Source organism: Phalacrocorax carbo, chromosome 18, assembly GCF_963921805.1.
Source record: "Phalacrocorax carbo chromosome 18, bPhaCar2.1, whole genome shotgun sequence".
NCBI lineage: Eukaryota > Metazoa > Chordata > Aves > Suliformes > Phalacrocoracidae > Phalacrocorax > Phalacrocorax carbo.
The window spans coordinates 12,838,673-12,866,308 of record NC_087530.1 but is presented as its reverse complement, the minus strand read 5'-3'; the positions used below and the strand labels follow the sequence as shown (position 1 = coordinate 12,866,308).

Below are 27,636 nucleotides of genomic sequence, written 5' to 3'. Positions count from 1 at the left end.
GTGTGCTGATGGCCAGGGCTTGGCTGTCCATCTCCATTGGGGCAAATCCTCCTGCCTGCTCTGGGAGGAGGAAGGATGCATCCCTCCATCACCACTGTGGCTGGAGCCTGCTCATGCTCCAGACTTGGGCCCAGCTCTGTGGTCTGCAACCCAGTCAGGGATGGATGGGATCCTGCTAGGAAAAGATGTGCTGAAAGAAACGCTTCTGTCCTCCCCATCTCACTGAGACAGCAGCAGGCTGTGGGGAACAGAGATGCACATTTGCTTGTCCTCCCTTTGCTGAGTGTGCTGGTTTGGCATTGGTTTGGCTTGGAGGCAAGATTTTAAGAGAGTGTATGACCACAGATGATGGTCTATTCACTGTCAGCCGACCCTTTCTCCTGGGGCAGATGATGGAGAAGCTGTCAGGGCTGTGCTGGATCCCCATGAGTTTCATGCCTGAGGCAGTCACCTTGGTGGGCTGCAGCCCTGCACAAGGTGGGTCGGGACCCCATGATCAGGAGCTGGCCACAGTCTTCACTCCAGGTCTGTCTGAGGAGGGCTGGGCAGTGGGTTCAGCTTCAAAAGCCTCGTCCCTGGGAGGAACACCAAAGCTACTTCATGGCACAATATGCTTGGCTGCTGGCCTGGGTGGATGGAATAGAGGGTTGGTGCTTCCAAATGTGGCTGCGATGAGTGTCTGTCCTGGAGGATGGTTTGGTCCAGATCTGTCCCCTCATTAAAAAGGCCTCTGCGTTTCAGAGCCCAGGGTGTAATTTGGGTATTGCCCACATCACCGCAGTGCCTGAACACACCAGCCAGTCCTCCCTGCTGGGGAAACTGAAGCAGGGACAGGCTGGAGCTGAGCACAGACGCTGCACCCAGCCCTGGGCTGTGCTGGGATGTCTGCAGCACAGACCTGGTGTCCCAGGACAAATGACTCTCCAGTGCCCGGACATGCGGTGGGGACACAGCTTCCTAGGGGGGCCCTGACTGACGGAGTCTTCCCGGGAGGAGCAGCCGGGTTTTACTCAAAGCTAGAGCTTCCCAAAAAGCCTGCGTGTGCTCTGAGCGGGGCTGAGCAAAGCATCCCCGATGATGCCCAGGCGCTTTGGCGGTGAGTCAGCACCCACCCTCCAGGCTGCCGAAACCAGGAGGAGACGAGATTTTATCAGCCTGATGGGGGGGCTGGAGTGATCAAAGGGCCGGGAGAGGAGCTCAGGCTCCACACAATGGGGGAACATGATAGCCCTTATCTGTCGGCCCCGCCGAGGTGCGAAGGGCCCCGGCCCTGGGGGCAAGGGGTGATGGGGGCGGGTGGGCGCTGGGCGCTGCAGGGCTGGGTGCGGGCAGACACAGCCAGGGGCTCCCACCCAACCCATCGCTGGGGAAACCTCTCCTGGCAAACACTAAGAAGCAAGAAAATAAACCCTACGTTCTTGCGGGGTCTCAGAAAACCCGTGGGAAGGGTTTGGAGGCTACTCCAGTTGCAAGAACAGGACGGCTGCTCTCGCTATTCCCTGGGGAAGGTTTGGGGATGGTGGACCCGCAGCATCCTCCCTCCCTATCCCTCCCCATCCCGTCCCACCCTGCTCCTAAGAGGAGCACTCTGAGACGAGGGCCCCGCAGTGGGTAGCCTGGCCCCATACCACACACTCGCATGGGTCTCAAACATGGTCGTTTAATAAAATCTCATTTTAAAAGAACTACATACAACAACGAAGGGCACGGAGAGAAGGGCAGCAGCCCATGGGAAAGGGAGCAGGGTGCGGGGAAAGGATCTGTGCAGTGACAGTCTCTGCCAGCAGCCCCGCTGGGGATGTTCCCACACCACCACCGCTCAACAGCACAGGGCACTGCCGCTGCTGCCTGCCCTGCCCGTGCCTGCCTGCACGTGCAACGGCTTCTGAGCGTGCAACGGCTCCTGTGCATGCAACAGCTCCTGTGCATGCAGGAGGCCACCCATGTGCAAGAAGTCACCCCCATGGCTAGACACCACCTGCATGCAACAGGTTACCTGTGGCTGTGACAGTCCACGGCAGGGTCTGGACATGAAGCCACATCTGTGAAAAGCAACCCAAAACTTGTCCTGGGCCTTATGCAGGAGGGGTCACAGCCAATGCACCAGGGAGGCTTTGGGGAAGAGTGCTGGGCTCCGAGCAAGGACTTGTCGGTGGGGGCTGGTGAGCCCGGATGCAGATACGGGCAGTAGAGGGGTGCAGGGGGTCTCTGCAGCCCAGGGGATGCCTGGGATGGAGAGGCAGAGACTGTCCCCTGCCACAGAGGGATGCCTGGGGAGAGCGCCGGGCCAGGCTCCACAGGGATGCTGCAAAGGGCATGGACTCCATGGGGCAGAGAAGCAGCACAGCAAAGCCACCGTGCCTCGGCTACTCCACCCAGGCATCTGAGACCCCACTAGTCTTGCTCCTTCCTCCCCCTTGGCCACACAGGCTTAAGACCAAAACACTGAGCCTCTTCTGAGCATTCACCCCATGGAGGCCTGGGGTGAGAGCCCAGCCAGCACCCAGGGCTGCCACAAGGAAATCCTCTGCCTGCATAGTCCGGCATGGTGTCAGAGGCCACGGCTGCACCAGGACTGTCTGCGCCCCAGGGCCTCAGAGGACCAGCACCCTTAGAAGGGGATGGAGCCAGTGCAGGGGCCAGGGCAGAGCCTCTGGTTCCGGCTGGGCATGGCACAGAGCAGCATCTGAAGATGTATCCTGGGAGCGATGCCAGTGCCTGCCCAAGCCTGCTCCTGCTCTTGGTTCCTGGAGCAGGACCCTACTACCAGGGGCTGCCCAGGCTGGGGACGAGGGGACAGACCAGGCACCAGAGCCTTTAGCAATGCCACCCACTCTGTGTGAAGTCTCCATCCCTGGCAAAGGGGCTCTGGGCAGCCCTGATGCCTTTCCCTGCAGACATGAGCATGCTCGGACGCCCTGGCCCCTCTCCTGCTCTGCAACCCCCTCTTCAGTCCTTTCCCAGCTGCTGTTGCATCAGCCCAGCTACAGCCACGGCAGCAGCCCTCTTCTCAAAGCCAAATGCAAAGAGGCAGCGCTGCATTCCCCCCCTCCCCCAGCCCCGTTTCTGTGCCAAGGCAGTGGCCACCCGCCCCACAGGACTGCTGTGTCCCCGAGAGCAGTGAGCGAAGGGCAAGGCAGGGACGCGATCAGAGCAGCAAAGAGGACAAGAATGCTGGAAATGGGGCGATTCCCCCCTCCCGTAGCTGTTAGTGGGTGTTTATTGGGCAGGCATCAAACAGTCTGGCAGAGTGGGGTCCGCGCCCCTTTGCCCGGCTGCGGGTGCCCCTCCGGTGTGGCCACCCCGCCGGGTTTTGGCGTTGGGCATACAGTCCGTAGCGAGCTTGGGCAGAGGAGAGGAGGGGTGTTACTGGTGCGACTTGGGGTTCGAGGGGTGTAAGGAGGAGTCGTCAAACAGCGGGTTCCTCACTTCCATTTCTCCGGTCTGCAGTAGTGGAGGGAGCAGGATGGGGGGAAGGAAAAGGCAGGAGGTCAAAAACCGGCTGGGGGTTGAGCTGCCCTGAACCCCAGCACAGCAAGGAGGGTAGAGGATGGGGGACCTCGTGGGCTGGGCTGGGGTGACACACACCAGGTCTCCGCTGTCACCCCTAGAAAGGTGCTGCCTCCCCACCAGGAGCAGCCAGGGATGCTGGGAGGGGATGATGGCATATAAAACCCATGGTCCCAGATGGGATGGGACCCCACAGCCTGGCTGGGGACCCCAGGAGAGGACCCTCAGCCTGGCTGGCAGGAATGGGGTTCCTTGCCCAGACTGCCCGCCTGCCATGAAGTGCCCTTTAATGGGCCTGTAAAGACCTAATGATGACCCTTAATCTAGGCCCTGATGGTCAGGCTCCGCAACCATTACCATGTGAAAAGCTCTTTTTGGGTCTCTTTGTGCTCTTTGTACCCAGGACTGTTAGGAGCTGCCCTTCCCCAGGGTCCCCTGACAGCCAAGAAAGTGTCGTGTTGTGTGTCGTCCCCCCCGTCCCCGCCCCCCCCGGGTTTGAGGGGCCACAGGTCCCTGGCCCAGGTGCTGGGGAGGTACCAGGATGAGTTCCCCTGTCCTGGTGCCCAAAAGCCTAAGGTGGCCGTGTCCTTGGCACCACAGCGGTGGCCGGTTGGGTCTGCCAAGGGCCACTCCAGCTCTCCACTCCTGGGGCCATGGGGCAGTGCTCCCCAGCGAATGGCCCCATGCTGCAGCACCCATACCAGGGCACCCACTCCTGCGCAATGGACGGCTCCAGTGGGACCTGGCCAAGGCACATGGCGGTGGTCCAACCAAGCAGAGGGGTTGGCCTATCTCAGGGTTTGATGAAGGACGTGTTTAAAAGGCTCCTTGTGAGGAACTGCATATCCCAAGCATGTGTTGGATCCTACCCCGCACGCACAGGTTCCCTCCCAGATGCCCTGCACCCGCCGTACCGGAGCCAGCCCAGGGCACTCGTACACGGTGAAGTCTCCATCCTCGTTCTCCTCGTCAGATGACGCTGAGTCCGGCAGCTTGGGCTCCTCTTTATGCCTGGGGGGAGAGGATGCAGAGAGGGGATGAAGCCCAAAGGGATGACTAACAGCACCCCGGTTAATAGCAGGGCATCGATCAGAGACCAGGTCTGCTTACTTCTCCATGGAGAGCATCTGCTGCTTTTGGTGCTGGTAGTGGTACATCTGGGCACTCTGAGCCAGTGTCTTGTCCCCAGGCTGTGGAGAGAGCAAGGACAGGCATGGAGGCCGGGCTCCAGAGAGCACCCAGCCTGGCTGGTGGGTGTCCCCTACCATGTCAGAAGCCCCTCAAGCACAGCACCAGCACGACCCCTGCACCAAAAACCCTGCAAGGAGGGTTGAGGGCACCTTACCGAGATCTTGTCATAGGGTAAGGGGCTGGCTGCTCGCTGTGCCGCGTAGTCTGCTTTCTGTGCCAGCCTGACCTCCTTCTGCAGCCTGCCAGGGAAGAGAGCAGTCAGCAGGGGACACTGGACTGGATGACTCCATACGGGAGCCAGCGAACCCAGGGGAGCTCAGTGCTCCCACCCACATCCCTGTTCCCTGTGATGGCACCCGCGACGAGTGCCACCCCCACGTGCAGCCACCTCCATCCCATGAGGCCTGGGCATGAGGCACCGACATGCTGCGGCTGACAACACCCAGCACCACAGCAATGCCCAAACCAGGTGCCACCAGCTCTCAGGAGCCTGTGCCTGGCATGGGGATGTCCCACCACTGTCCTCCAGCCCTGACTGGCAGACACTACCTGCAGGTGGACTGGCAAGAACAGCTATTGCCTCTCCTCCAAACCCCCCACACGCCCAGGAAGCACAGGAACAAGCTCCTGTGGGCATGAGGACACTGAGGGGCTGGCTGGCCCCAGCAGCCCCCGTCTCACCTGCACCAGCAGACTGCAGCCACGATCAGTGCCGAGATCCCAGCCACTGTGCACACCACAATCAGCCCTGCAGAAGTGGAGCAGGACACAGAGGGACAGTGGGTGAGCGTGGCAGCATGGTGCCACCAGCTCACGCTTCCCCAGCAAGGACATGAAACCCCTTCCCGTGAGCTGCCTGTCCCCAGGGTCTCACCAAGCACCACATCGTCATTTGAAGGGATGGGGGATGCCTCCACCGGGTACTTCTGGACCGTGGAGGTAGTGGAGGTGGGGAGGGTGGCAGCTGCCTTGCTGCTGGCGGGACCCCGCTGCAGAAGCCCCTCTCTCAGCCCACTGGCCATGCGCTGTCTGCCACTGCCAGGGACCAGGGTGGCTGCGGGAGAAGGCATAGCCGTGAGCTGAGCTGCACCCGGGCAGCTCTGGAGGGCAAACCAGCCTGGGGTGCAGGGTCTGGCTGCCGCAGGGTCTGCAGCACTGCTGCAGAGAGTGGTGGAAGTGAGGGACAGACACTTACTCCTGGGCTTGCCATCCCGCAGCTGGTGGGGGTGAGGAGCCTCTTGCCTGGCCAGCACGTCTGCCAGAAAATCAATTTCTTCCTCCAAGCTGGGAACGGACGTCCGCCCTGCGCCGAGAGAGAGTGTGAGACAGGCACCTTGGGATGTGGCTGCATGCCCAGCCCCAGGGACGGACCCAGCATCCCCCTGAGAAGGGGCTCACGTCCCAGCACAAGCAAATGCGGGTGGTTTGGAGTCCAAGCCCACTTGGATGCAGCCTTCTGGCACACCGGTGGTCCCAAAGCTGAGACCTGGGATCCGCACCTGTCCTTGCTGCTTTTGGGATGTTTCTCACCCTGCAGATGTTGAAGGCTGCAGGAGCAGCAGTGGCTGCAGCTGCTCGCATGCCAGAACCAGTGGGTCCTGCAGAGCCCTGTAGGAGCAGGCAGGCTGCCAGCACCCGCTGCTCAGGACCTGCCCTGTGTCCCTGCACCCAGGGCCATACAATGGCCCTGAGCGAGGAGGGACACGAGCTGGACTAGGAGAGACACCCCACAGCTGCCCTGGTGCTGCGGGGTGTGAGGGGCAGCTCTGGCAGGGCAAATCACAGATCTGCTGCAGGCAGTGGGTCCATTTCAAGAGCAGGCAGGGGACACCTGAACACTGGTTTTTTCACCCCAAATTGCCCTGTATGCCCCAGGGGCTGGAGCCATCCCAGAGCAGGGCTCATCTGGGACTGTCCAGGAGTTGGTGGGAAACCTCGCTCCAGCTGAGGGGCCAGTTTCTGCCCAGCACTCGGCAGGATGTGGCCCCTTTGGGGAGGGGGTTGGAGTGCTCCATGCAGGGAGGACTATCATATATCCTCAAGGGCATTTCATGGCTGGCTGCCCCAGCCCATGTCCTCGTATGGTGTATGTCGGGGACCCACAAAAGACCATCTACCCTGTGATGTGGGGCACAAGCAGGACCCCCACCCCGGGCTTGGGGTACCCACCCAAGGGGTGAGAGTACAGAGCAGGAGTCGAGTTGCTGTCCTCAGGCTCACTGAGCAGAGTCAAGCTCTGATGCTTACCACTCTGCTTTTAACAGGATTAAACTCAACTTCAAAGGCAGGAGATGTCCCTGTCCCCATCCCTGCTCCCTCTGCCCCATCTCTGTCGTATTCAGGCTGTTCCCAGCAGGAAGCCCTGGAGGGTAAATCAAGACATACAAAGGCGAGGTGGTACCAGCAGCTTGGTTCCTGGATAATTCAAGTTTATAACAATTACAGCTCCTCTGGAATCTGTCCTCACTCCCAGTATTTGGAAATAAACCCCAGTTCCCTCCAGAGCTGGGCACAGAGGCCATTCAGCCGCTCTATGACTCAGAGCCACATGAGCCAAAAAACAGTTTAAAAGGGGGACACTCTTGCTTTAGGCAAGTGCATGAAGGGCCACTGCCCCCTGTGTCCCCTGGCTCCCCAAAGCACCCCTCAGCCTCTCATCCCTGGCAGGAGCCAGAGCTCCTTTGCACCCTGTTATTCCCATGCCCAAAGTGATTTGCAAAGCAGTGCTGTGGCCATGCAGTGCCAGGTTTGGGGCTGTGCCATCAGCCGTGGTGCCAAGGAGCCGTCATGGGTACAGGCTCTCCCAATGGGCAGGGGAGCTGGCATGGGACCAAGCATGACAGCCCTGTGCCCTGTGGGGACAGCCCTGTGGCCAGGAGGTGACAGCCTGGTGCCTCACGGGGACAGTCCTGTGCCTGGGATCGGGACAGCCTGGCTCTTGCTCCCCACTGCACTCAGGGAAAGGCTTGTCCCCATTCCCGGGGGACCTAGGGGACAATCCTGCCCATGGCCACGTGTGTCACCATCAGGCCTGGGGAAAATGGGCTGCATTGGTGCTGCCACCATTGGGGTGGCATGGTCCAGCCCTGCCCTGACGGTCCTTGGCCTTGCGTAGACACAGCTCCAACAGCTGACACTTCAGCAGTATGAACATGGCATGACTGGGGGAAAAAAAAAGCTGGAAAACCAGCAAAAGCAGTTCCCAGGTCACTCTGAGCCTCCTGCTGTGCGAAGCGGCACACGCAAAACCTAGGCAGCTGTGCCATTTGTGGTTTCTGGCATTGCCAGCTGTGCCTGGATCATGCCGCTCACCTGCATGAACCAGCTTTATCACCGCGTTCCCTTTTGGCAGCTCAAAATCCCCACACCCGTTTTGTTCGGCAGCTGAGATTTCCCTTGCCACCCCACAATGTTTGCAGGGCAGAAGCAGCCTGTCACTGGCGGGTGGTTCCTGCCAGGCACTGCAGGTGGGTGAGACGCTGCGGTGAAATGCTGGCCCAGGGCTGCTCCCCAGGGAACAGGGGGCCGGGGCTGACCCTGATTCCTGCCCAGCTGCCCAGGGGCTGCTTTTGCTGCAAGAGGAGGAGGGATGAGGGCCTTCCAGGGGCCTCCCCAGCCCTGCTGCAGCGAGTTAGGCATGCTGGGCAGGCACAGGGCGTACACAGGACGCGGAGGGTGCGCACAGGGTATGCACATGGCACGGAGGGTGAATGCAGGGTACGACCAGGGCACACGGGATGCACAGGCGGCGTGCAGGGCAACGCAAAGGACACACAGGGAGTACGCAGGGAGCACGGCGTGCTTGCGGAGGGAACGGGTGCCCTCTCATGGTAGGTGCCACCATCTGCCTGCAGCAGGAAGGGCACGGCCAGGCTGGCACACAGCATCCCACCCAGCTGCTCTCCCCGCCCTGCCCCTCCTTGGGACTTTTCTCTCCCCAGGGTCTCCAGGGCTCAACCGTGGAACACATACAGCGGTCTCACCAGTTACCATGAGGGGTTTGGGGACAGCAGGGATCAAGAAGGAACATGTGTGGCTTCTTCCCGGCCAGAAGAGATGTTGACAGTCTCCACAGGAGGGCACACAATTACTACAAATCCATTTATTTCTATAGTCCTGCATCAGGATGGCTGATACTTTCCTGGCTGCGGGCAGCAGAGCAAATGGGGAGGGGGAAACGCCCAGGTCCACAAACTGGGATCCCCTTTTCCCCATCTTCCCAAAGCGGGGCTCAGCCCCAGGTCTGTGCCAGTGGAGTTGAGCAGGGATGGGATCCACCAGCCCAAACCACATCATGCAAACTCATCACAGCACATTCAAATGGCATATAGTATGTGGTGCTGGCAGCATTTTGGGGGCTCGGACCCCTGTGCAGGCAGCACCAGTGACATACAGGCAGCTGGCTGCCCACCTGACTGAAGTAACTGCAGGATGCACTGCATCATGAGGTCCCACGCATCCCATCTCACCTCTGTGCTGGTGCTGTGTTGGGTATGCCAAGACATCCATGTACACCGTCACCAATGGCAGGAATATGCCACTCACGTGCATCACCCTCCCGAGACCCCAGAAAGCTGCTCTTGGTGCCTGCCTGTCTGCATGGGTACGCTGGAGGAGAGGAGCCCCAGCTGCTGCCCACGATTCTGCCAGGACCTGCAACCAACCATGGGGATGGCATGGTGGCGAATGCGGGGGCAGCTGGGATCCCGGGATCAGCTTCACCAGCAGTCACAAGCAGCTCAAGGATGCCTAACCCTTTAAAGGGGCTACCAAGCATCCTTGAGCCGTGGCAGTCCCCCCATTTGCACTGCATTCCCCCCCAGAATGCAGCTATCACACCTCCTCTGCATTCTCGCAGGCTCCCCCAGTTGCACTGGGCAGCTGGGTACTGTTGCCAGACCAAGGTACAGGCAGGATGCAAAAGCACCCATGGAAAAATATCAGGGCCTCTCTGACAAAAGGAGCTGGGCATCCTCAGGATGCTACTGCTCCCCTGCATGCTGAAATAGAGGATTTGGGAGGGGATCCCCCTTTTTCTTTTTTCCCCTGTACCCACACTTTTGCTGCCAGAAGGCTTGCTTGAGACAAGAGGACAGGGCTGGGAGAGACCCTGGCATGCTCTCCATTCTCCCAGCATCCTCCCAGAGGATGCTACAGAAGTTCCGCATCTCCCCGACAAAGCTGCGAGAGGACACTACCACAGTCCCAGAGAAGCCAGCAGAGGATGCTACAGCGGTCCCACACCTCTCTGCTGAAGCCAGGCAAGGATGCTACCGTGCCTGGGTCTCCCTGCAGAAGTCTGCAAGGAGCGGGGTTGCCATGGAGATGCCAGTGCATGTGCAGCCCTTCTGAAAGGGGAATTTACTCCCAAGACTTCACAGTAAAAAATAAACCACCAATAACTGTTAAAGCTGTTCAGTACCCATGGATGTGGTGCCTGTGGCAGGGGTCATCTGCACATTGGACCCCTGCTTGCTGCCAAGCACCAAGCCTGGACCCAATCCTGTGCCATCCCTGCTCTCGTCCCCCTCAGCCATCGCTCCCATTTCAGTGCAGCCTGGCCCCTCTGCCCGAGAGCCAAAGGCTTGCACAGATCCCGGGCCCTGCTTTGGGGATCTCTCCTCTGATTTAAGGGGTGATCCTCCTGCCAGGAGGCTGATGGCATGAAGGGCACGATGGGCTCTGCCATCCCCCATGTGCCCACCTGCTGCAAGTCGTGGGCTGACCCACAGAGAAAGGGCACTCCTGCGGCACCCCGGCAGGACCTCTGGTGTGCTCAAGACACAGGAATCAGAACGCAAAGCAAACCCCTCAAAAACCCAGAGGACCCCTCCATGCAGGCAGCAGCTTGGGTGCAGGGGGGAGCTGTCTCTCTGGGTCCTGCCACGGTCTAGTGAACTTGTCCTCCTGGCCCAGACCGCCCAGCGTGGGACGAGCCACTCTGCGTGTTTTCCAGAGCTCCCCAGGCCTTGGGGTGGGGGCAAAGGGCTGTGCCGGCGGGGGTGCTGCCTGGCGAGCACCAGCTCAGCCCCACACCAGGGCCAGGCAATGCTGCGGAGTGCCCACCGCAGGCAGGAGCTGGGCTCCAGGAGGGACCATGGGCTTTGCCCGCTGGAAAAAAACCAACCCCCCCTTTAGCAAGAGGATTTTGGGGGCAGTGGAAGTGAAAAGCAGGCAGAGAAGGGCAGGCTGGAGGAAGATGCTGGTTGATGGTCTTTGCAGCAGGCATGAAGGAGGTTCAGAGGTGCTTGGGAGCCCCCACCCAAGCAGTCCCCAGCGAAACCCACACGGGGGCAGTGTGTGAGGTCATGGCTGGGTCCCGGCTCCTTCCACACACAGAGACCACTCCACTTCAGTTAAAGGAAAAATAATTGGGTGGAGCCAAATTTTAGTCTTAATTCTTCTGCTCATTGAATCTGGAAGAAAAACCACAAGGTGGGGGGCACAGAAACAGCTCTGCCTGCAGCTTTCCAAGCTGCATGAAGAGTTGAGGGTCACCCTAAAAAATGCGCGTGCCCAGCTCCCAGAACCGTCTGTGTGGTCAAGCCAGGGTGCAGGTGCTGTGGCTGCACCTGGAGCACCCTCCATGCACTGCAGCAGTGGATGGGAGAGCCCTGTGCAGGCGTGGGTGACCATGGGCTGCTGCTCCCCAGGGATGCTCTGCCCATCTCTCTGTCCACTGGCACAGTGCAGCCACCCAGGCTGCCACAGCCCCACAGCTCCCTTGAGAAAGGAGTGAGGGAATAACACGCGGTGCAGCCCTTGGTGCCCTCATGCACAGCCAGGCAGGGGTCCTACTCGGCGCTGCTGAGTCCAGCCCTCCTGGCATGGATGCTGGCCATCACCAGAGGAGGAGATGGCAGCACCAAACCACAGCCCAACGTCTCAAACTAATGGGAACCAGGTATTGAAATCCCAAGTACTGGCATGGCTTAGCCCTGGGACAGGTGAGGCCACGGGCTCCCATTTGCCTCAGCCACGGGTCTGCCCAAGTCACAACCTGTGAAAGCAACTACCCTGCTCCTGCAAAGCCTGGGGCTCTGTGCAGCCACATCCCCTACTCCGGAAAGCCCCCACCCCAGAGCAGCCAGGCAGACCCTGGAGTGCCCTTGCAGCCATCCGGGCTGCCTTCTGCCCCTGGGCTCCTGGGTACCCCTGTGTGCTGGCAGGGCCCAGCGGCACACGTGGTCACTGGCACAGCTGCAGGAGGATGCACAAGGAAGAGGGGTTGGGTCAACATGCTCCCCACCAGCCCCGAAGCCGTGCCACAACTGCATCGAGACAGGGCGTGGGGAGAGAGGGAGCAGAGCTGCTGTCCTCAAAGGCATATGGCTGCCACAGAGAGAAGAAGCTAGAGGATGGGGAGCAGGGGTGCTGCTGGGGTGGGGGGCTGCCCTGAAGCATGGGTACCTCCTGGAGCTGCAGAAGTGCAGGGCAGGTTTGCAGGCAGGGCAGGGCAGGGGGTTGCAGAAGGGGCTGCTGCAGAGTGGGTGCACCTACCACTGGGTGAGAGCTGCTTCTGGATACATCGCCCACGGTCGTCCTCCTGGAAGGTGCGTAGGCAAGGGCCACAGGCGCCTGACCCTGGTGGGCAGAACTCCCGACGCTGCAGGGCACAGTCAAGGCTCCGGGGACAGGACGCTGCTGTGGGGATGGGAGAAAATAGGTCAGGAGAAGGAGACAGGTCCATGGCTGCTTGGCGTGGGATAAAGCCACCCTGGGCAGCTCCCCTGCAGCTCATGGGTACGGATGTGCTTCACTGGAGCCGCCCCTCAGCCCTTCTTTGCCTTCATAAAGTCATTATTGACTGCAAATGAGTATGGGTTCTAATGACCTGGAAGTTGGACTTGATGATCTTTATATGACCTTTCCAGCTCAAGATATTCTACAATTTTATGACCTGCACAAGGCTGTTTGCTGCCTGCAGGAAAAAGCAGGCAGTGCCCGTCCTCTCGCACAGGACCACAAGCCCCAGGGTACCACTGTTCCATGGGATGCCTATGTCCCAGGGTGCTGCAGGACACCCTGAGTCCTGCGGAGCTGGAGGCGATGAGGGTCTCCAGCGCCTGCATGCACCACACAGGCAGTGGCCGAGCAGGCTGGCAGCTGAAATCCAACCAAAACAAACTGATGCTCATGCGGTCAAACAAACAAAACCCCAAACCAATCCTCCCGTAAAGCCTCAGCACAGCTGCAACAGGCCATCAGAGGCAGCAGCAGCTTTGGTTTCCATCCCTTTGGTATTGTGACAGGGAGATACAGTGGCACCCAGCCCTCCCCTGGTGATGTACCATGCCCAAACCTCCCTTGTGGCTTTACGGGGCATCTCGTTTCCATGTCAGATCCAGGGACCTCTCTGGTACCTGGGAACAGGCACGAGCCCCCCACGCTCTGACCTCATCCAGGCCCAACACACTTGTGACATCATGGCAGCCTGCACGACCAGGAGCAGCCTTCCCCAGCCTGCCTCAAACCAGCGGGACCTCCTGGGCAGACACAAAGTCCCTGGGTCCTACACAAAGCCAAATCCTGAGACCGGGTGATGGTGGCAAACCACGTGTGGAGAGGGAGAGAGGAACAGCGACCAGCCGGACAGTGACACACAGGGCCAGCGCACAGGTCTCACTTTGCGGCGTGGAGCTGTTGGGACACTCTGGGGTCCTGGCTTTCAGTGACAGCAGGAGGAGATGCTGCCAAGGATGGTGACACTGCTGGCACTGCCATGGCATGAGCACAGATGTCCCTCCCTTAGGAGCTGGTGGCAGTGCAGAGCCTGGTACTGCTCAATGCGCCCACGTCCTGGGGTGGGCACAGCCAGATGGGGAGGGTGCACAGCTGAATGGGGGGCATGCACAGCTGGGTGGGGGTGCACACAGCTGCCCCAGCCCTGCTCTTCCCCTTGCCATGCGTGGCCATGCCCACACCTTTCCTGCAGGCAGCAGCACACGGGAGAGCACCACCACAGGTCTCTCACCGGGCGCAGAGCCAGGCCTGGCTGCCCCCAGCCTGGCGATGAGTCACAGCAGGCGCCAGCTCCCAGCACCATCCCACACTCCCACGCTGACACTGTGGGCAAAGTGCCTGTCATCTGCCCATCCCCACGCCCCGGGGGATGGCAGCACCGGGGACAGTCCCAGCACAGCATGGCACCAAGCACCCCATGAGAAGGGTACCCCAACTTTGGAGGCTTTCCCAAGCATCCCCAACCCTGCAGCACACCAGGAGTGAGGGGGGCAGTGCTGCCGTGCCTAAGCACAGCACAGGGGAGTGTCCCAGTGCAGGATGGAGCCACCAGGACATGAAGCTCCAGGGCCACTGTGGCAGCTCTGCTCCTCCAGCCAGGGCGCAGATGCCGAGCTGGATGTCACCCCAAAGCAACACATGTGGGATGCCACCCACAACAAATCCCCCTTTGCACAGCTCTATTTCACCATTAAAGTGCTCACCGGAGGGTGGAACCGCTACTAATGGCCCCCAGACTGCACCCAGACCTCTCCCCACTGCATCCCATGGGGCATCACATTCATCACCCTCCAGTTGACTGTGCCAAAGGGGAGAGCTGCCTTTCCTGCAGAGGTTTCTCTTGCCAGCGGGGTTTCCTCAGCAGCTGCAATTAGGGTTGGTGAACCCCACGCTGTGTACAACAGCCTGAAAGGGATTCACTTGGGGTGGAGGGCAGAGGGTTTGTTCCCTGGGGACAGTACAGGGCTCAGCCAGGTGGCTGGGGGACAGTTAATGCTTAATGGGAAACTAACTGGCCATTTAAGCACAGAAATTGGACTCGGCTGCCTGCTTCACCTGCCCTGGGCTGGCTCTCAAGGCCGCTTCTGTTTAAAATTCACAAAACAGCCAAAACACACAGCTGCTCAAGGGCAGGAGGAGGTTTTGGCACTGTGCAGCCCCAGGGGTGAGGACATGCCACATCCCTGTGGGGCACTGGGGGTCTCCAGACCCCCCACCTGTGCCATGGACCCAGGCAAACACATCTCCCCAAAACAGGTGCTGCCAGAAGCTCTTCGCTGGCAGGAGGAAGCCACCTCAGCGTAGGTCACCTGGCACTTGGAGCCGCCCAGCACCATGAGAATCCAGCGGGACCCTCGGAGCCACCATGGGGCAGTGAAAGGGGTGAGGTGGGGGCCAGCCCCGAGCCAGTGCCAAGCAACTGGTTAAATAAACCCCAGCCTGGAATATATAAAAGGTTGTTATCTCTGTTTGAGGAACGAGCTGTGCTTGCCCAGCTGTCACAGGCTATGAGTAGGAGTGAGACAGGCAGGCACTGATCTAATTAAGCTCCCCATGTGTAATCAATTGGTGGTTAGCGAGCAGATATCACTGCATGGGCACCCTGCAGAGTGAGGGGTTCTGTAGAGGCTTTGCTGCTCTCTGGTTGGGCTGATGAGAGCAGGTGCCTCCACATCAGGTGCCAGGGACTGGGTGCTCCCTGTGCCAGCACTCAGGAGCCATGGGGACATCTCCCACCAAGAGGACCACCCACCCGCCCTTGCTGGCCCTCCCTGCCCCAACCCTAAACACCTGCACATGTCCAGAGTGGCTGGTGCCACCCTGCCTAGTGTTCCAGCAGGCAGCCAGTAGGGTCCAGCTGCCATTTTGGGATGTACCTGACCCTCCCCATCACCCCTTGGCTTCCCCAGCCCTGGCACAGCAGCCTGGTCATGTGCCCCCTCCCAAGTACCCACACCAAGGTGAGTGCTGGTGCTGGCACAGCATGTGGGCCCTGTTCCCACCCATGGCCGTGCCGTGGCCATACTGCCCACCTGCACCAGTTCCAGCTTGCAGGCTGCAGCCCCCCAGTCTTGCCTCTGCTCTTGTGGAGCTGCTGTTGAGTCTGGGAGAATTTGGGATTCCCCCCGACCCCAACCATGCCCCCTACTTGGCATCAGTGCATGCCAGCATGGCCAGCCCCACTGGCTGCTGGGGAAGGAGGGATGGTCTGGCCGTGGGTAGGATGGGGAGGCTGGTCCCTGGGAACAGGGGCATGGCGGGGCAGCACAGACCTGCCTGTAAGGTGAAGCAAAAGGAGCATGCAATAACATGGAGTCTGAAGCCACTGCTGCCCAGATGTGCCATGGGTATGTGGAGGGGGTGGAATGCTCCATCCAACTGCTGTCACTGCAGCTCCCATGGCACAACCCTCCCATGCAGGTGGGCAGCAAGCCCAGCCCAGCACAACCAGGGGTATCCCATTAAACCAGGCTTTGGGCTGGGACAAGCTGCTTGTGCTGGAGGAGGCTCCCTGCGGGCAGAAATGCAGACAGGAGCTGAGCCCAAGGCCAGTGGGCGAGTGGCACCGTGCAGACAGCACACAAAGACAAATGGTGAGCATGAGCCTGGGATGTGCAGGAGCAGGAACAGCTGGCATGCAAGCTCTGAGGTGTGCACACACATGCACGTGCCCCAAGGCAGGTCATCCAGGGGTGGAAGCTCAGCACAACACCCCTGGCCCCAAGGACCCACCCTGGGGAGAACCATGCCAGGCACTCAGGGTGGGCCCCCAGGCGAGCAGAATGCCCGCAACAGGGGGTGCCTGCTGCACCCCTCCAAATGCCATAGGGTCTGTCAGCATCTTGCCATGGTAGGACATGGAGCTGCTGACAGTCATGGCCCTGGGTGAAGCGGTTCTTTTGACACTCGTGCTGAAACACACAGGTGAAAAGAACCCCAACAATAACACCAGGGAGGATTTCTGAGTAGTCAGGAAGGCAGGAACTGCCCCCGCTGTGTCACTGCCACAGATACGGAGATAAAAGTTAATGTAAGAGGATAATTAATTAGTGCTGAGCACTGGTCCAAGTGCTTATGCTCTGTGCGCCGGCACCACCAACGCCTGCCCTCCTGGCTGATGGAGCCCTGGTGCCAGTAGCATGAGCTGGCAGAGCCTGCTGGGCATCAGCCGCAGCGGATGAGCGGGCTCGGAGCTCGCGCCTGCCTGCTGGGAGCAGCCTGTCCCGGGGCTGCCGGTGTCTGGCTCTGCACAGCAGTAAAGGCACGGGGCCACACCAGGCATGGGGGGGTATCTGGGTGCCCAGGAAACAGGGGTGCAGGTCTCCGCTCCCATGTCGAGCCTCTGTAGGCTGGCACATGGCTGCAGCTGGAGGGGCGACTATAGCCGAAGGCATGGCAGTTTGCCAGCAGCGGCGGCATTCCAGGCCCCACAGCAGCGGGTGTGTGCCAGCTCCACTTCAAGGTCACTCCTCCTCCACCTCCTCCTCCGGCCAAGTGACGTGGGACCTGCTGTGGGACCTGCCTGCAAGCTGCCTGCCCTCCCAGTGCTTCCGCTGTGAGCTGGCACCATCTGGGGCTTTCCTCCTGGCTCTGCAAATTGCTCCTGGTTCTGAAGGGCTGGAGCCAGCCCTGGGTGGGCAGGCCGGCAGGCAGGCATGCTGCCCCGCACCACACCCCAGCCCTCACCCTCGCTTCCCTCAAGCCCGCAGCCATCCCCAGGGCAGGGGCAGATGCTTCTGCCCAGCAGCAGGCTGGAGGATGGGGGTGCTGACGCCCCCGAAAGCCCCAGCACCACTCCACATATGCCCAGGGACACTGGCCCCTGAGTCAGCTGGGTGGCCACAGCCTTGTCTGCCAGCAGCCACAATAATAGGGCAAGAGCCAGGCTGGATGCTTGGGGTTGCCCGGGCTGGTGCCCCAGCCCTGGCACTGCTCCCACTGCACACACTGACCATGGGTGACACACACTGACACCAGCACTGATGCCGTGCTGGCAGCCTTGAGTCCTGCCAGGCTCCCCAACCCGGCTGCATCACCCCTGCCCTGCAGCTTCTTGCACCTGAAAGCAGGGAGCCACGCTTCAGGCATGGCCGCACGCCCAGGAGTGATCCCCCCTCCCCGGGCACAGCTGCTGGCACCACGGCCCTGGCCATCCCAGCTCTGCCAGCGCGGCTCTGCCACCGCTCCAGCAGCCCCCGCGGGAGCCCTGCCATTGCCTGCAGCTGCTCACGTCACCGCCGTGCTCCTGCCCCCGAAAATGCAGCAGACGGAGACCCCTCCCGTGCTGGGGAGGCAGCAGAGAGGGGCTCTCTGCAAACACTGATCCCAGCAAACTGGGGGCAGGGGGGTGCTGGCCATGTCGTGCTGCTCCGGGGGACAGAGAACACGGCACATCCACGCAGCCGGGCCCCCCGCCACACCCTCCTGCGGCGGCACTGGCGTGTGTGTGCCAGCCCACCAGAGAGCACTCTGTGGCTCAAAGTGCTTGTTTGCTTTTTCCTTCGGCATGTTTGTCCAGGCAAAGGCCATGTGCCACCAGGCTTCCTGTCCCTGAGGCCACCTGGGACTCATGTCCCAGCTTCCAGATTTTCTGGTTCAGCCAGGCAGCCACCAAGTTCTGGCCCAGCTGATAAAGCATGCCAGCAGAGATGGTCCCAACACAGCTTACGTCATGGCCAAGGGACAGTGCCAGCAGCCCTGTGCCATAGGCTGGGTGACAGGCGTATCCCCTCAAGCTGGGGTCAGGGTGTCCCTGCAGGGACTCCCTGGCAGCATCCCCCCTGCCTGCCCTGCCTGTGCAGCAAATACCTCAGCTGCACCGCGTTCCCACTGAGGGGATGGTCTTGTTGGCTGCATCCCCACCCAGGAACGACGGAAAATGCCACCACAAGCAGTCACCCAGCTGGAATGCCACTGCTAGCTGCTTCTGAGCCACCAGCCCCTGCAGGCGCTGCGGGGAGGGCTGCCTGCACTGGACCCCAGTGTACAGGCGGTGCAGGAGCACAGTGTGCACCCAGTGCTGGGGAAGAGACAGAGGAAGCGCGGGGTGGGCAGGGGCCTGTGGAGGCAGTGGGGCTGCGTGGCAGAGTGGACGGGAGCCACGCGGAGGGCAGCTGACTGCTGCAGCCCTGAGGCCATCATGATGGGCTCCCAGACCCTTGTCCCCCTGCAGGTTCGATGCCAAGGGGGAAAGAGAGGGCCAGGAGGGGCTGAGCCAGGCTTCCCCAGAGGTATGGGGATACCAAACCCTTGGCAACCCCAAACACTTCACTCCCCCGCCCCATAACCACTGGGGGGTTACCACAGAGCCTGTCCCTGCTCTAAAGCAGACCTCATCTACAAGCACCCCAAAACCTCAAGCTGCTCCTCAACTCAGGGCTGGGGAAAGGGGAAGCCCCTGGCAGCCTCCCTCTGCCAGGCCGATGGAGCAGAATTTTGTGTCATTGCTACTCACACCCGTTAACTGGCCAGAAAAATCCCTGTTCCCCACCCTGGCAACCTGCGCGGCATGCCAGGGTAAGAGTTGCTGGAGCGATGGGTGGTGCGGGAAGGGGAAATGGCACCTGGATGGTTGGAAACGGCTCTGACAAACCACAGCTCCAGACTCCAACAGGGACCAGGCAGAGCCAGGAGGCAGCAGAGGATGCAGCCCCTTTGCCTGTGGAAGGTGAGGGGGGCACCAAGCCGAGCAAGACTCCCCCAGTTCCCCAGCCCAGCCATCCCTGGGTGCTGGCAGCTCTGGCCTCAGCACGCTGCCCCCTTCCACCTGCTCAGGGCAGCTCCAGCCCCACAGAGGCTGTGTTGCCTCTGGCAGGGTGATATGCTGCATCCCCCACTGTGCCAGGGTGATCCTGCAGCACCAGGGCTGTCTCCAGCCCCAAGTGCTTTGCCTCAGATATTCAGAAGAGAAGAATTAAAAAAAAAAAAAAAAAAAGAAAAAAGAAAAACCAGATCCCATATGCCATTTTCCTGGTTCTGCCTGCTCAGGACTGCTGCTGGCTCTGCATTGCTGGCCCTGGCTCGGTTGTGTGTGCGCCCACCCATACCAGGGACCCCAGGCTGCCCCCAGTGCCACCCTATGCCAAAAAGCACCTTGCTGTTCTTTGCAGCTTGAACCACCCACTTGCAGTCCTGTTTATCTGGTTTTGCCCAAGCAAATATCAGCTGGCTTTGTACCTGTCCACGGCTTGCCAGGACAGGTTTTTTTAAATTCCTCTTTTACTGGCTAGGCTCTGAGGTTTAGCACAATGTGACAGGTGAAATAGCCAGTGGTCAGGGCCAAGGCGTAGGGTGCCGTTGCAAGGGTGCTAGCGGGGCCGGCCCCATGCGAGCACGGTGTGCTAATGCCAGATGTGCAGCACAGTGGCCTCACCGGTGAGGGGGACCCCTCCTTGCTTCCCCATGGTGCTCTGGGATGCTCTGATGGGCAGCACAGCACAGTGCTGGACCCTTGCTGTGCTGGCATTGCAGGGGATGGGCAGCCCTGGCACCACCACCGTGCCTGCACCGGAGCAGGCTGTGCCCTGCAGGGCAGGGGGTTTTACAGCTCTGCTCCAAGCACGGACCCACCTGACGCCCTGAGCAGCCTCGAGGGAAGGTCTCGGGTCTAGCTCTCTCTTCCTGGCACTGGATGGGCACCAACCGATCAGCAGAGCAGCAGCCACAGAGCCCAGTCTGCCAGGGCATGCACCTGCCCAGTGAGCTGCTGCAGAGCCACAGCCATGGGCAAGCTCTCTCTGCAGACCCATCACTGCTGGCTGGGAGGTGAAAGACACGAGCTCACCTCTCCCAGCTGAGCACCCAAAGAGCTGCCAGGCCACGGGCCAGCATGGCTGTGCTGTCACAACTCAGTCATCTACGAGCAGCCGCACGCTCCCATTGCCGGGCTGGAAATAAAACCCCGGAGCAGCAGCTCTCCGATGAAGCACTGCTGCACCCACCAGGGCCAGCTGCTCTTTGGCAAAGCCAAAGCCCTCCCACACCTCACTGCCGTGAGACATTTTGCAGCCTTTGGTAAAGACGCGCTAGGATGATTTTGCTGATTAAACACCCTCGGGCAGCTCGGAGGCAGCGGCAGCAGCACAGGCAGCTTTGCTTGGGGTAGGGAGTCTGTCTGTCCTACCCTCACCATCTGACCTGTGCCCAACACTGGCCTCAGCGTTCCCACCAGCTGGTCGCCCTGAGATGGGGGGTTTGGGGACACAGTCACTAATCAGCAGGTCCCAGGGGCTATAAGGACTGACTCCTACAGCTTCCCAACAGCTTGTGAGTGGGGACCCCCAGGCGGGCAGTCTGCAGCCCGGTGGACATGCAAAGTGAGAGATAGGCAGAAAAGCAGGGGCCACATCACCCCACCCTCCCCAGCCTGCGCCCACACTGACTCAGACACCATCAGTGATAAAGACGTGCAGGACCTTGTGTCCTGCTGGGGCAGAGAGAGCCCGTTTTCTGTGCGCCCATGGGATGCACAGCTGCATCTCAGGAACACTTGTGAATGCAGCATCCCAGGGCTCCTGGAAAAGGGCTGCAGACAGTGCCAAAACAGCTGGACCTGGAGATTTATTTTGGGTTTTATCCCCTGTGGCTTGGGGAAACCCTTTCCTTTCCAGTCAGAAAGCCAAGAATTACAACTGCAGGATGGGTCATGTTACCGGCAGCTTACCGGGGCCACCCTCTCTCCTGGTTTAGCAGGCAGCTGGGAAATAATCCCCGACAGACGTGAGATGATGAGCTCCCGGAGGCAGAGCTGCTCCTCCCACATGCAAGAGCCACAGGCTCCCGAGGAATGTTCCTCTGCTGACCCCCAACTCAACCCAGGCAGCACCCATGGGTGCTACAGGTGCACATCGAGAGCAGCACCTTCCCCACCTTTTGCTCTCTACCTCTATCGCCACCTCCTTTGTATAGGAAGGGAACAGGGGCCAGGAACCTGGGGGACCCCTGTGCCACGACAAGCCAGGGTCCACATGAGCATGCCAGCTGACATGTCACCTCTCATGTCACCCACCTGAAGCAATGGGTCCCCCACACCACAGAGCAAGCCTCCCTCCCGCAAAGGCTTTGCCCCTATCTGTCTGTGCAGCAGAGACCTCAGCAACACACCACTGGGTGCACTGGTCAGGGCGGGCAGCTGCCAGACCATGGTCCTGCAGTGCTCTGGGACAGGAAGAGGCAGAGACGGGGACCTGCTCCGGCTGCTCTTCCTTCCTCCAATTCAAAGTGCTCTCCAGGCACTTAATGGCCAGTTTCTTCCCGTTGCAATTATTGTTAGCTCATGAAGCAGCTAATTACAGGCCTGCTACCGCCATTCGGTGCTCTGCTCACCCCTATGACAGCGGTGGTCGGTAAAACCCAGACATGGGAGGGAGATGCCCTGGCACTATAAGCAGTGCTGGGGCTGTGCCCTGGGGCTCTGGGGGGCAGCCTGCAAGGGGGACCCAGGAGACCAGGCTCAGAGCACCCTGTGGGGACAAAGCATGAGGGCATCATGTTTATGGGATTAACGCAGGGATGGGACTGATGGCAGCTCCTGTCCCCAGTGCCCAGGGACCCACTGCCTTGTGACTGGGGAGAGGCCACCCCTCCTGCCCCTGGCACCCCCATCACCCCATAACCCCTCCTACCCACAATATCCCCATCACCCCTTTTGTTGCCAGCACCTCCCATCACCCCTCCTGTCCCCAGCACACTGGCTACCCTGTGACCCCTCCTATCCCCATCACCCCTGACACACCGTTACCCCTCCTATCCCCAACATCCCCATTACCCCTCTAGTCCCCAGCATCGTCAAGCTCCCTGTCCCCTGTGCCCCTATCACACTGTCACCCCTCCTGTCCCCAGCATCCACATAACCCCTTCCGCCCCCAATGCCCCCCCGTATCGCACGCAGCAGAGCTAAACCGATTACCTCCCTTAATACCCCCGTGGCCCAGAAGAGCCTTTTCAGGCAAATGTCCTGGATTCATCTTCCCCTTCGTGCTGCAGGAAGGGCCCAGGCACCCCTGGGGAGCGAGAGGTCCCTAGGGAGGGGGGTGGCTCTGCGGGGCCATGGCAGCCCCAGGGAGCCCTCTCTAGGCAGCAGAGTCCCGGGGTTAGTCCAGGGTTCCACTCCAGACGCTCAAGACTGCCTGCGGAGCCCAAGTCTGCACCTGGGGCTGCCAGGGAAATTGTGGATCTCCCAGGCTCCAGGACCGTGATCTCCCCACCCTGAGCGCCAGGTCTCCGTGCACTGGCACCCACGGGGTGGGCACACATGGGTTTGTGGGTCCCCAAGCTGCAGTGAAAGGAGAGAAGGGACATTTACCATGTCTCTTCCATAAACCGTAAACTCTTCCTTGACAGTGACCACATTGGGAACTGGGATCACGGAGATCAGGGGCCTCTTTCCATCCATTACCCCTCCCCATGCCTGTGGAAGGAGCCCTGCCCAGGTCCCTGGCACAGGTACCAACACGCGGAGCCCCATGAGATGCCCATGCACCACATCCCCAGCTTCCTCCACTCCTCACCTACCCACGAGGGCTCATTTCTCATGGTGGGAGCCAGCTGAGCAAATGTAACCCCAGAGAACGTGGGGGGAACATTATCTCCAAGAATAAAGTCACACAAAAAATTAAACTTGGAAGCAATGTGCAGCTCCTGGGGGAGCAGCACCCCAGCTGCTACGTGGGAAACAGTCTGCACCGGCGTGGCAGAGGACATCCCGATGTGCAGCTGCGGGCAGGCTCGAAGGGATGTTCGAAGGGGGTTCGGCATGTCCCTGAGCGGGACCATTGCCCACCGCTACCATGGGGACACAGATGACCTTCTCTGCATCTCGAGCAAAAGCTGGGGCTGGAAATATCTGCTTTCTGCAGACTGACCTGTGCAATGTTGGGGGGCTCAGAGACCACCCCCTGCTTACCCACCGGGCAGAGCCCTGGGAGTCTTGGTAGGGCAGTCGGTCCCTTGCCAGTGCCACAGGCACAGCACCAGGCACTGCTGCGATGCTCCCAAGGGGGGCTTGGAGCTGCCCCAGCTTCAGCATTCAGGATGACATTCCTGGGGGGACACCCCCTGTGCCCCAACACCGCCATGGCTTCTACCCCAGCATGGTGATTGCAAAGCAGGCAAATTAAAATCCAAGAGATGGATAATCCCACCACAGGCTGAGCATGAGGACTTCATAGGGGATGGCTCCTGCCTTGCCGTCCCCAGCTCTGGACCTTGAGAAGTCCCTGTGCCACCACAAAGCTGGGGCAACCCCTATCAGCACTGCTGTGCTCTCACCCGCATCCCTGAGTGGCACGAGGAGCCAGCAGTTCACACGTGGCCAAATGGGTCACTTGAACTAGAAAAGGACCACTAGTTTTTTGCTGAACAGCTTCTCCAGGTGTTTCTGATGCAAAGCACACTGGCTGCAGCAGCAGGGCCAGGTTTTTCAGGGTTATTAAAAAAAGAGGTTCTTGCTTGTCATCCCATTTGGAAAATCTTTTTTTTTTGTTTATAATAATAGTAATAATAATAGATTAAATTTGGCAACTAATTACTCAAGAAGGGGTGAGAAGTCTGACTCTCACTAATGCTCCAGGAAATGCAGTTCAGTAAACAGGTGACGAAGAGTTTCTGCCTGAAACTGGGTGCACTGGATAGAGACACATGCGGAAAAAACTAAGGAGCACCAACCAAAACTAAAACACAGGCTGCACCCCCCTCCAAAGCCAGGGGCTGCCCTTCCTCCAGCTCGGATCTGTCCCTTGGCAGGGTAAGAATGTCACCGTGCCATGTGCCCCTGCATCCCAGAAGATGGCCATCTATTGCAGGGGCCTCTGTGTTGCAGCACTGGCAGATGAAGGCGGGGAGGAGGAGATGCCACTCCCTGTTTTACAAAGTTTTGCTGAAGCTGCAGAGGCAGGAGGACGTGGGTATGGAAGTCTGGGAACTTCTATCCCAACTCTCTCCTTGCCAGGAGCCAGCTTCACCAGCACACCCCGGAGCGGGAGCTGTCTCTGGCCCTGCTGCCTTCACTGTGCAGCTGTCCCCAGAGAAAGCCAAGCTCTGCCCCTTCTGCCCAGGAAGTGAAATTATAAAACAGAAAGAAACAGCCAACATTTCCCTTGCCCCGCCATGCTCAGGGAGGAAGGCTGTGAGGACAGGACAGCAACTCCTTTCCCTGCCCAGCCATCCTGTGGATGCTCCTCCAGGCACCCCAGCTATCCCAGCCATACCCAGGAGAAACCAACCCAGAGCTCCCCACTGCCACAGTCTTTTCGCTGCACAAACCCGACCTCCCGGCAGTGGGATGCTGCTGTCGGCATTTTCAGGCAGTACGACAACGTGATTGGAAGCATTGCAAAGAAACCTTCTCTTGGGGGGAAAGAGGTTGAGCCATCCATCCCGACCCCACTTGTGCTGAGAGTGCAATAACCCAGCTGCTGGGGTGGGCTGCTGCTGGTGAAGCAAGGCCCCTCGCACTTGCTCCATCTCTGGCAGCCCCCCAGGGCTGAGAAGGGAGGGGAAGGGAAGGGGAAACTCTGCTATCTCCCCCCCATGACAGCCCACAGACACAGCCACCCTGAGCAGCCCCTCGAGGGGTCCCTCCCTCCCTGGCCACTGCCAGGCCAGCTTATCCCACCCCAACCCCTTAAATCTGTAGGCAGCAGAGATTATGTTAGATCACTGGCGGCTGCATCAGAGCCACCTGGATCTCCTTCCTCCCACCACAGCTTGTGTCACCAGCACCCCTAGACGGGCCACCCTGGCCTCGACACAAGAGAAGAGGGAGAGCACAGGAGCATCCCCACCTCTGCATTCAGCCCCCCAGCATGGAAAGACCTGGATATTTTGAACTGCTGGGAGATTAAAAAAACCCTTCACCTCCTTGCCCTCCCATAGAGCAGGCAGGAGCATGGTGAGGCCGCACTGTCATAGAATCATAAAGGTTGGAAAGGACCTCTAGGATCAGCTGATGGCAGGTTGCCTGCCTGGTGTCCGCCCCTCTGGCGAGCCAGAGCAGGGAGAACAATATCAGATCCGCAAACAATGCTGGGATCAAGGAGGCACTCCCCAGCTCCTGCGGCCAGCGAGGCGGAAAGCACCTGCCCAGAGACATATCGTCCTGCAGGCAGGGACACTGCACCTCCCTGCAGGTAGGACCAACCGACGTGGGCAAAGGTGGGCAGCCCCCGGGTTTTGCTGCAGGCAACAACACTTGAGGCTGGTTGGGGTTTTTGGCAGGGTGGTGTTTATGCCCATTGCAGCCCCACACACCCCAGCAGTGGGCACAGAGCGAGTGAACACAGTGCACAACCAGGGCCAGACCTGCTGGGAAGGGAAATGCACTCACCTAGACCCCAAAACTAAAAAAAAAAACCCCAAACCAACCAAAACCAAACCCTAAACAACCCTTAAGAAAACAAAAAGAAGGCCAAAGGCAGTGCTGCTGGGAGGGAAATGAAAGCCATGCACTTTTTCTGCCCCGGGAGAGAGAAATGCACCTCCGTCATTGATTCAGCCCCTTGGCACACTGCTGCTGCTGCTCCCCTCGAGGGAGCAACTCTGGGCAGGTGAGCAAACGGGGTGCTCTGGGCCTGGCCCAGCCTCCCAGCAGCTCTGTAAGATGGCTCGGTCACCACAGCAGTCTTATTCGGGTTTTTTTTTTTGTTTGATTTGGATCTTGTTAGTTTGTGTGTTTGTTTTTGGTTTGGTTTTTGTTCTGTTTGGGTTTTTATTCAATTTATTATTTTATTTTATTCCCCCAATAAAGGCGCTTCATGAGGGCCACAGTGTAGGGCCGCTCCCACAAGTCCATGCTCTCTCCTCTCTCCCTGTCCAGCATCAGCCCCCGTATCTGTGGGTACCTGCTGCCACCCCAAGCCGCTGCCGGGGACCAGCCCTGCGCCCCGGGAGCGCCGCGGGCCTGGCTGGGAGCCGGCTGGGGTGGGGGAAACCCTGTGGGGCTGCGCTGGGGGAGCCCACGGGCCGTTTCCCACCTTGCTTTCAGGCCGCGGGGATGTGCGGACCGCGCTGCCCGCGGAAGGATGCTGCGCGGCCCCTAACCCACGGCAGCTCCCCGCACCCCCCCCAGACGCTGCGGGGGAGGGTGGCCGCGGGAGCCGCGGTGCGGGGAGGGACCCGCTGCCCTCTCCCAGGGGGCTGGGAGACTGAACACCCACGGATGCTGAGCCCTCGTGGGGGTGGGGATGGGTGCCAACCGCACCGGGTTCGCCGTGGGAGGGGCCACGCGGGTCCCTCGGGAAGGGGACGCGAGCATCCGCCTTGCTCCGTGGCGGAAGGAGGACACACAGACACGGGGGGATACACGGAGACGCACTCACCGGCACGGGCGAGGCGCGGGCGGCAGACCCCGAGGGCAGCGAGCAGCAGCAGCAGCGCTCCGCGGCGGGCGGCAGCGCCCCGGGCCGCCACCATCCTCCACCGACGCGGGCGGGCGTGGGGGCCGCGGCGGCTGCGGGCGGTGGCGGGAGCGCCGGGGCGGGGCCGGGGCGAGGGGTGGGGTCCGATGGCCCCGCCCCTCCGCCCCGCCCCGCCGAGCCCCGCCCCTCCTGCAGCATCCCTCAAACGGTCCCCCCATCATCTCAGCCCACCTCCCCACGCACGCCCCAGTGGGCTTGGCGGGGGGGGAAATCCCTTAGAAGGCACTGGTGGGTGATGTCCACGTCCCTGCTGAGGCCAGATTGCGGGGTGGGGGGCTGTGGTGCTGGGGCGCCGTGTCTCTTGGCAAGCATCAAGGCCAGCAGTAAGGCCACCTAAACCGGGCTTATCCTGCCCCCACAAGCCACCCTCCTTTAAGCGCGAGTGTTTTCCAAAACGTGAACATGGGATAGCCGCTCTGGGATTCATTCGCTTGGCAGTATCACTGTCTTGTGTGGTGATGTGTCTGCATGGCCAGGTGGGACAGATAACATTAATCTGGTAACCAGAAATGCAACCTGCATGTACAGAGGCGAGAAGCATGGGGCAGCAGAGATGCTGTTTCTGCCCAGCTCCAGGAAGAGAGGTCAGTGGAAGCTGGTGGATGTTGGGACCCGGTTGCTGCTCTAGTCTGCCTGGAGTGGCATGATCTGGGGACAAGGGGCTGGGAAATCCTGCATGGGGGTCAGGTTGCTGCTGGGGCGATGCTCAGGCTGATGGCAGGAGGTGTCAGGTCCCTGTCTGCCAGGCAGCTGTGGCACCGGACTGTGAGCGATGTGT

At 60.3% G+C, this 27,636-nt stretch overlaps 1 protein-coding gene across 1 annotated transcript; it reads right to left on the bottom strand.

The window, feature by feature from the left end:
* Window positions 1-1,644: 1,644 nt before the first annotated feature.
* On the bottom strand, window positions 1,645-26,921 carry NPDC1 (neural proliferation, differentiation and control 1). The gene is made up of 9 exons (XM_064468634.1): window positions 26,760-26,921; window positions 12,202-12,345; window positions 5,897-6,004; window positions 5,576-5,755; window positions 5,383-5,449; window positions 4,856-4,940; window positions 4,621-4,700; window positions 4,425-4,521; window positions 1,645-3,444 (listed from the first exon to the last, which is right to left on the bottom strand). Exons 1-9 carry the CDS (start codon window positions 26,851-26,853, stop codon window positions 3,367-3,369), a joined length of 933 nt encoding a protein of 310 aa, XP_064324704.1. The 5' UTR covers window positions 26,854-26,921; the 3' UTR covers window positions 1,645-3,366.
* Between the last annotated feature and the right edge of the window lie 715 nt (window positions 26,922-27,636).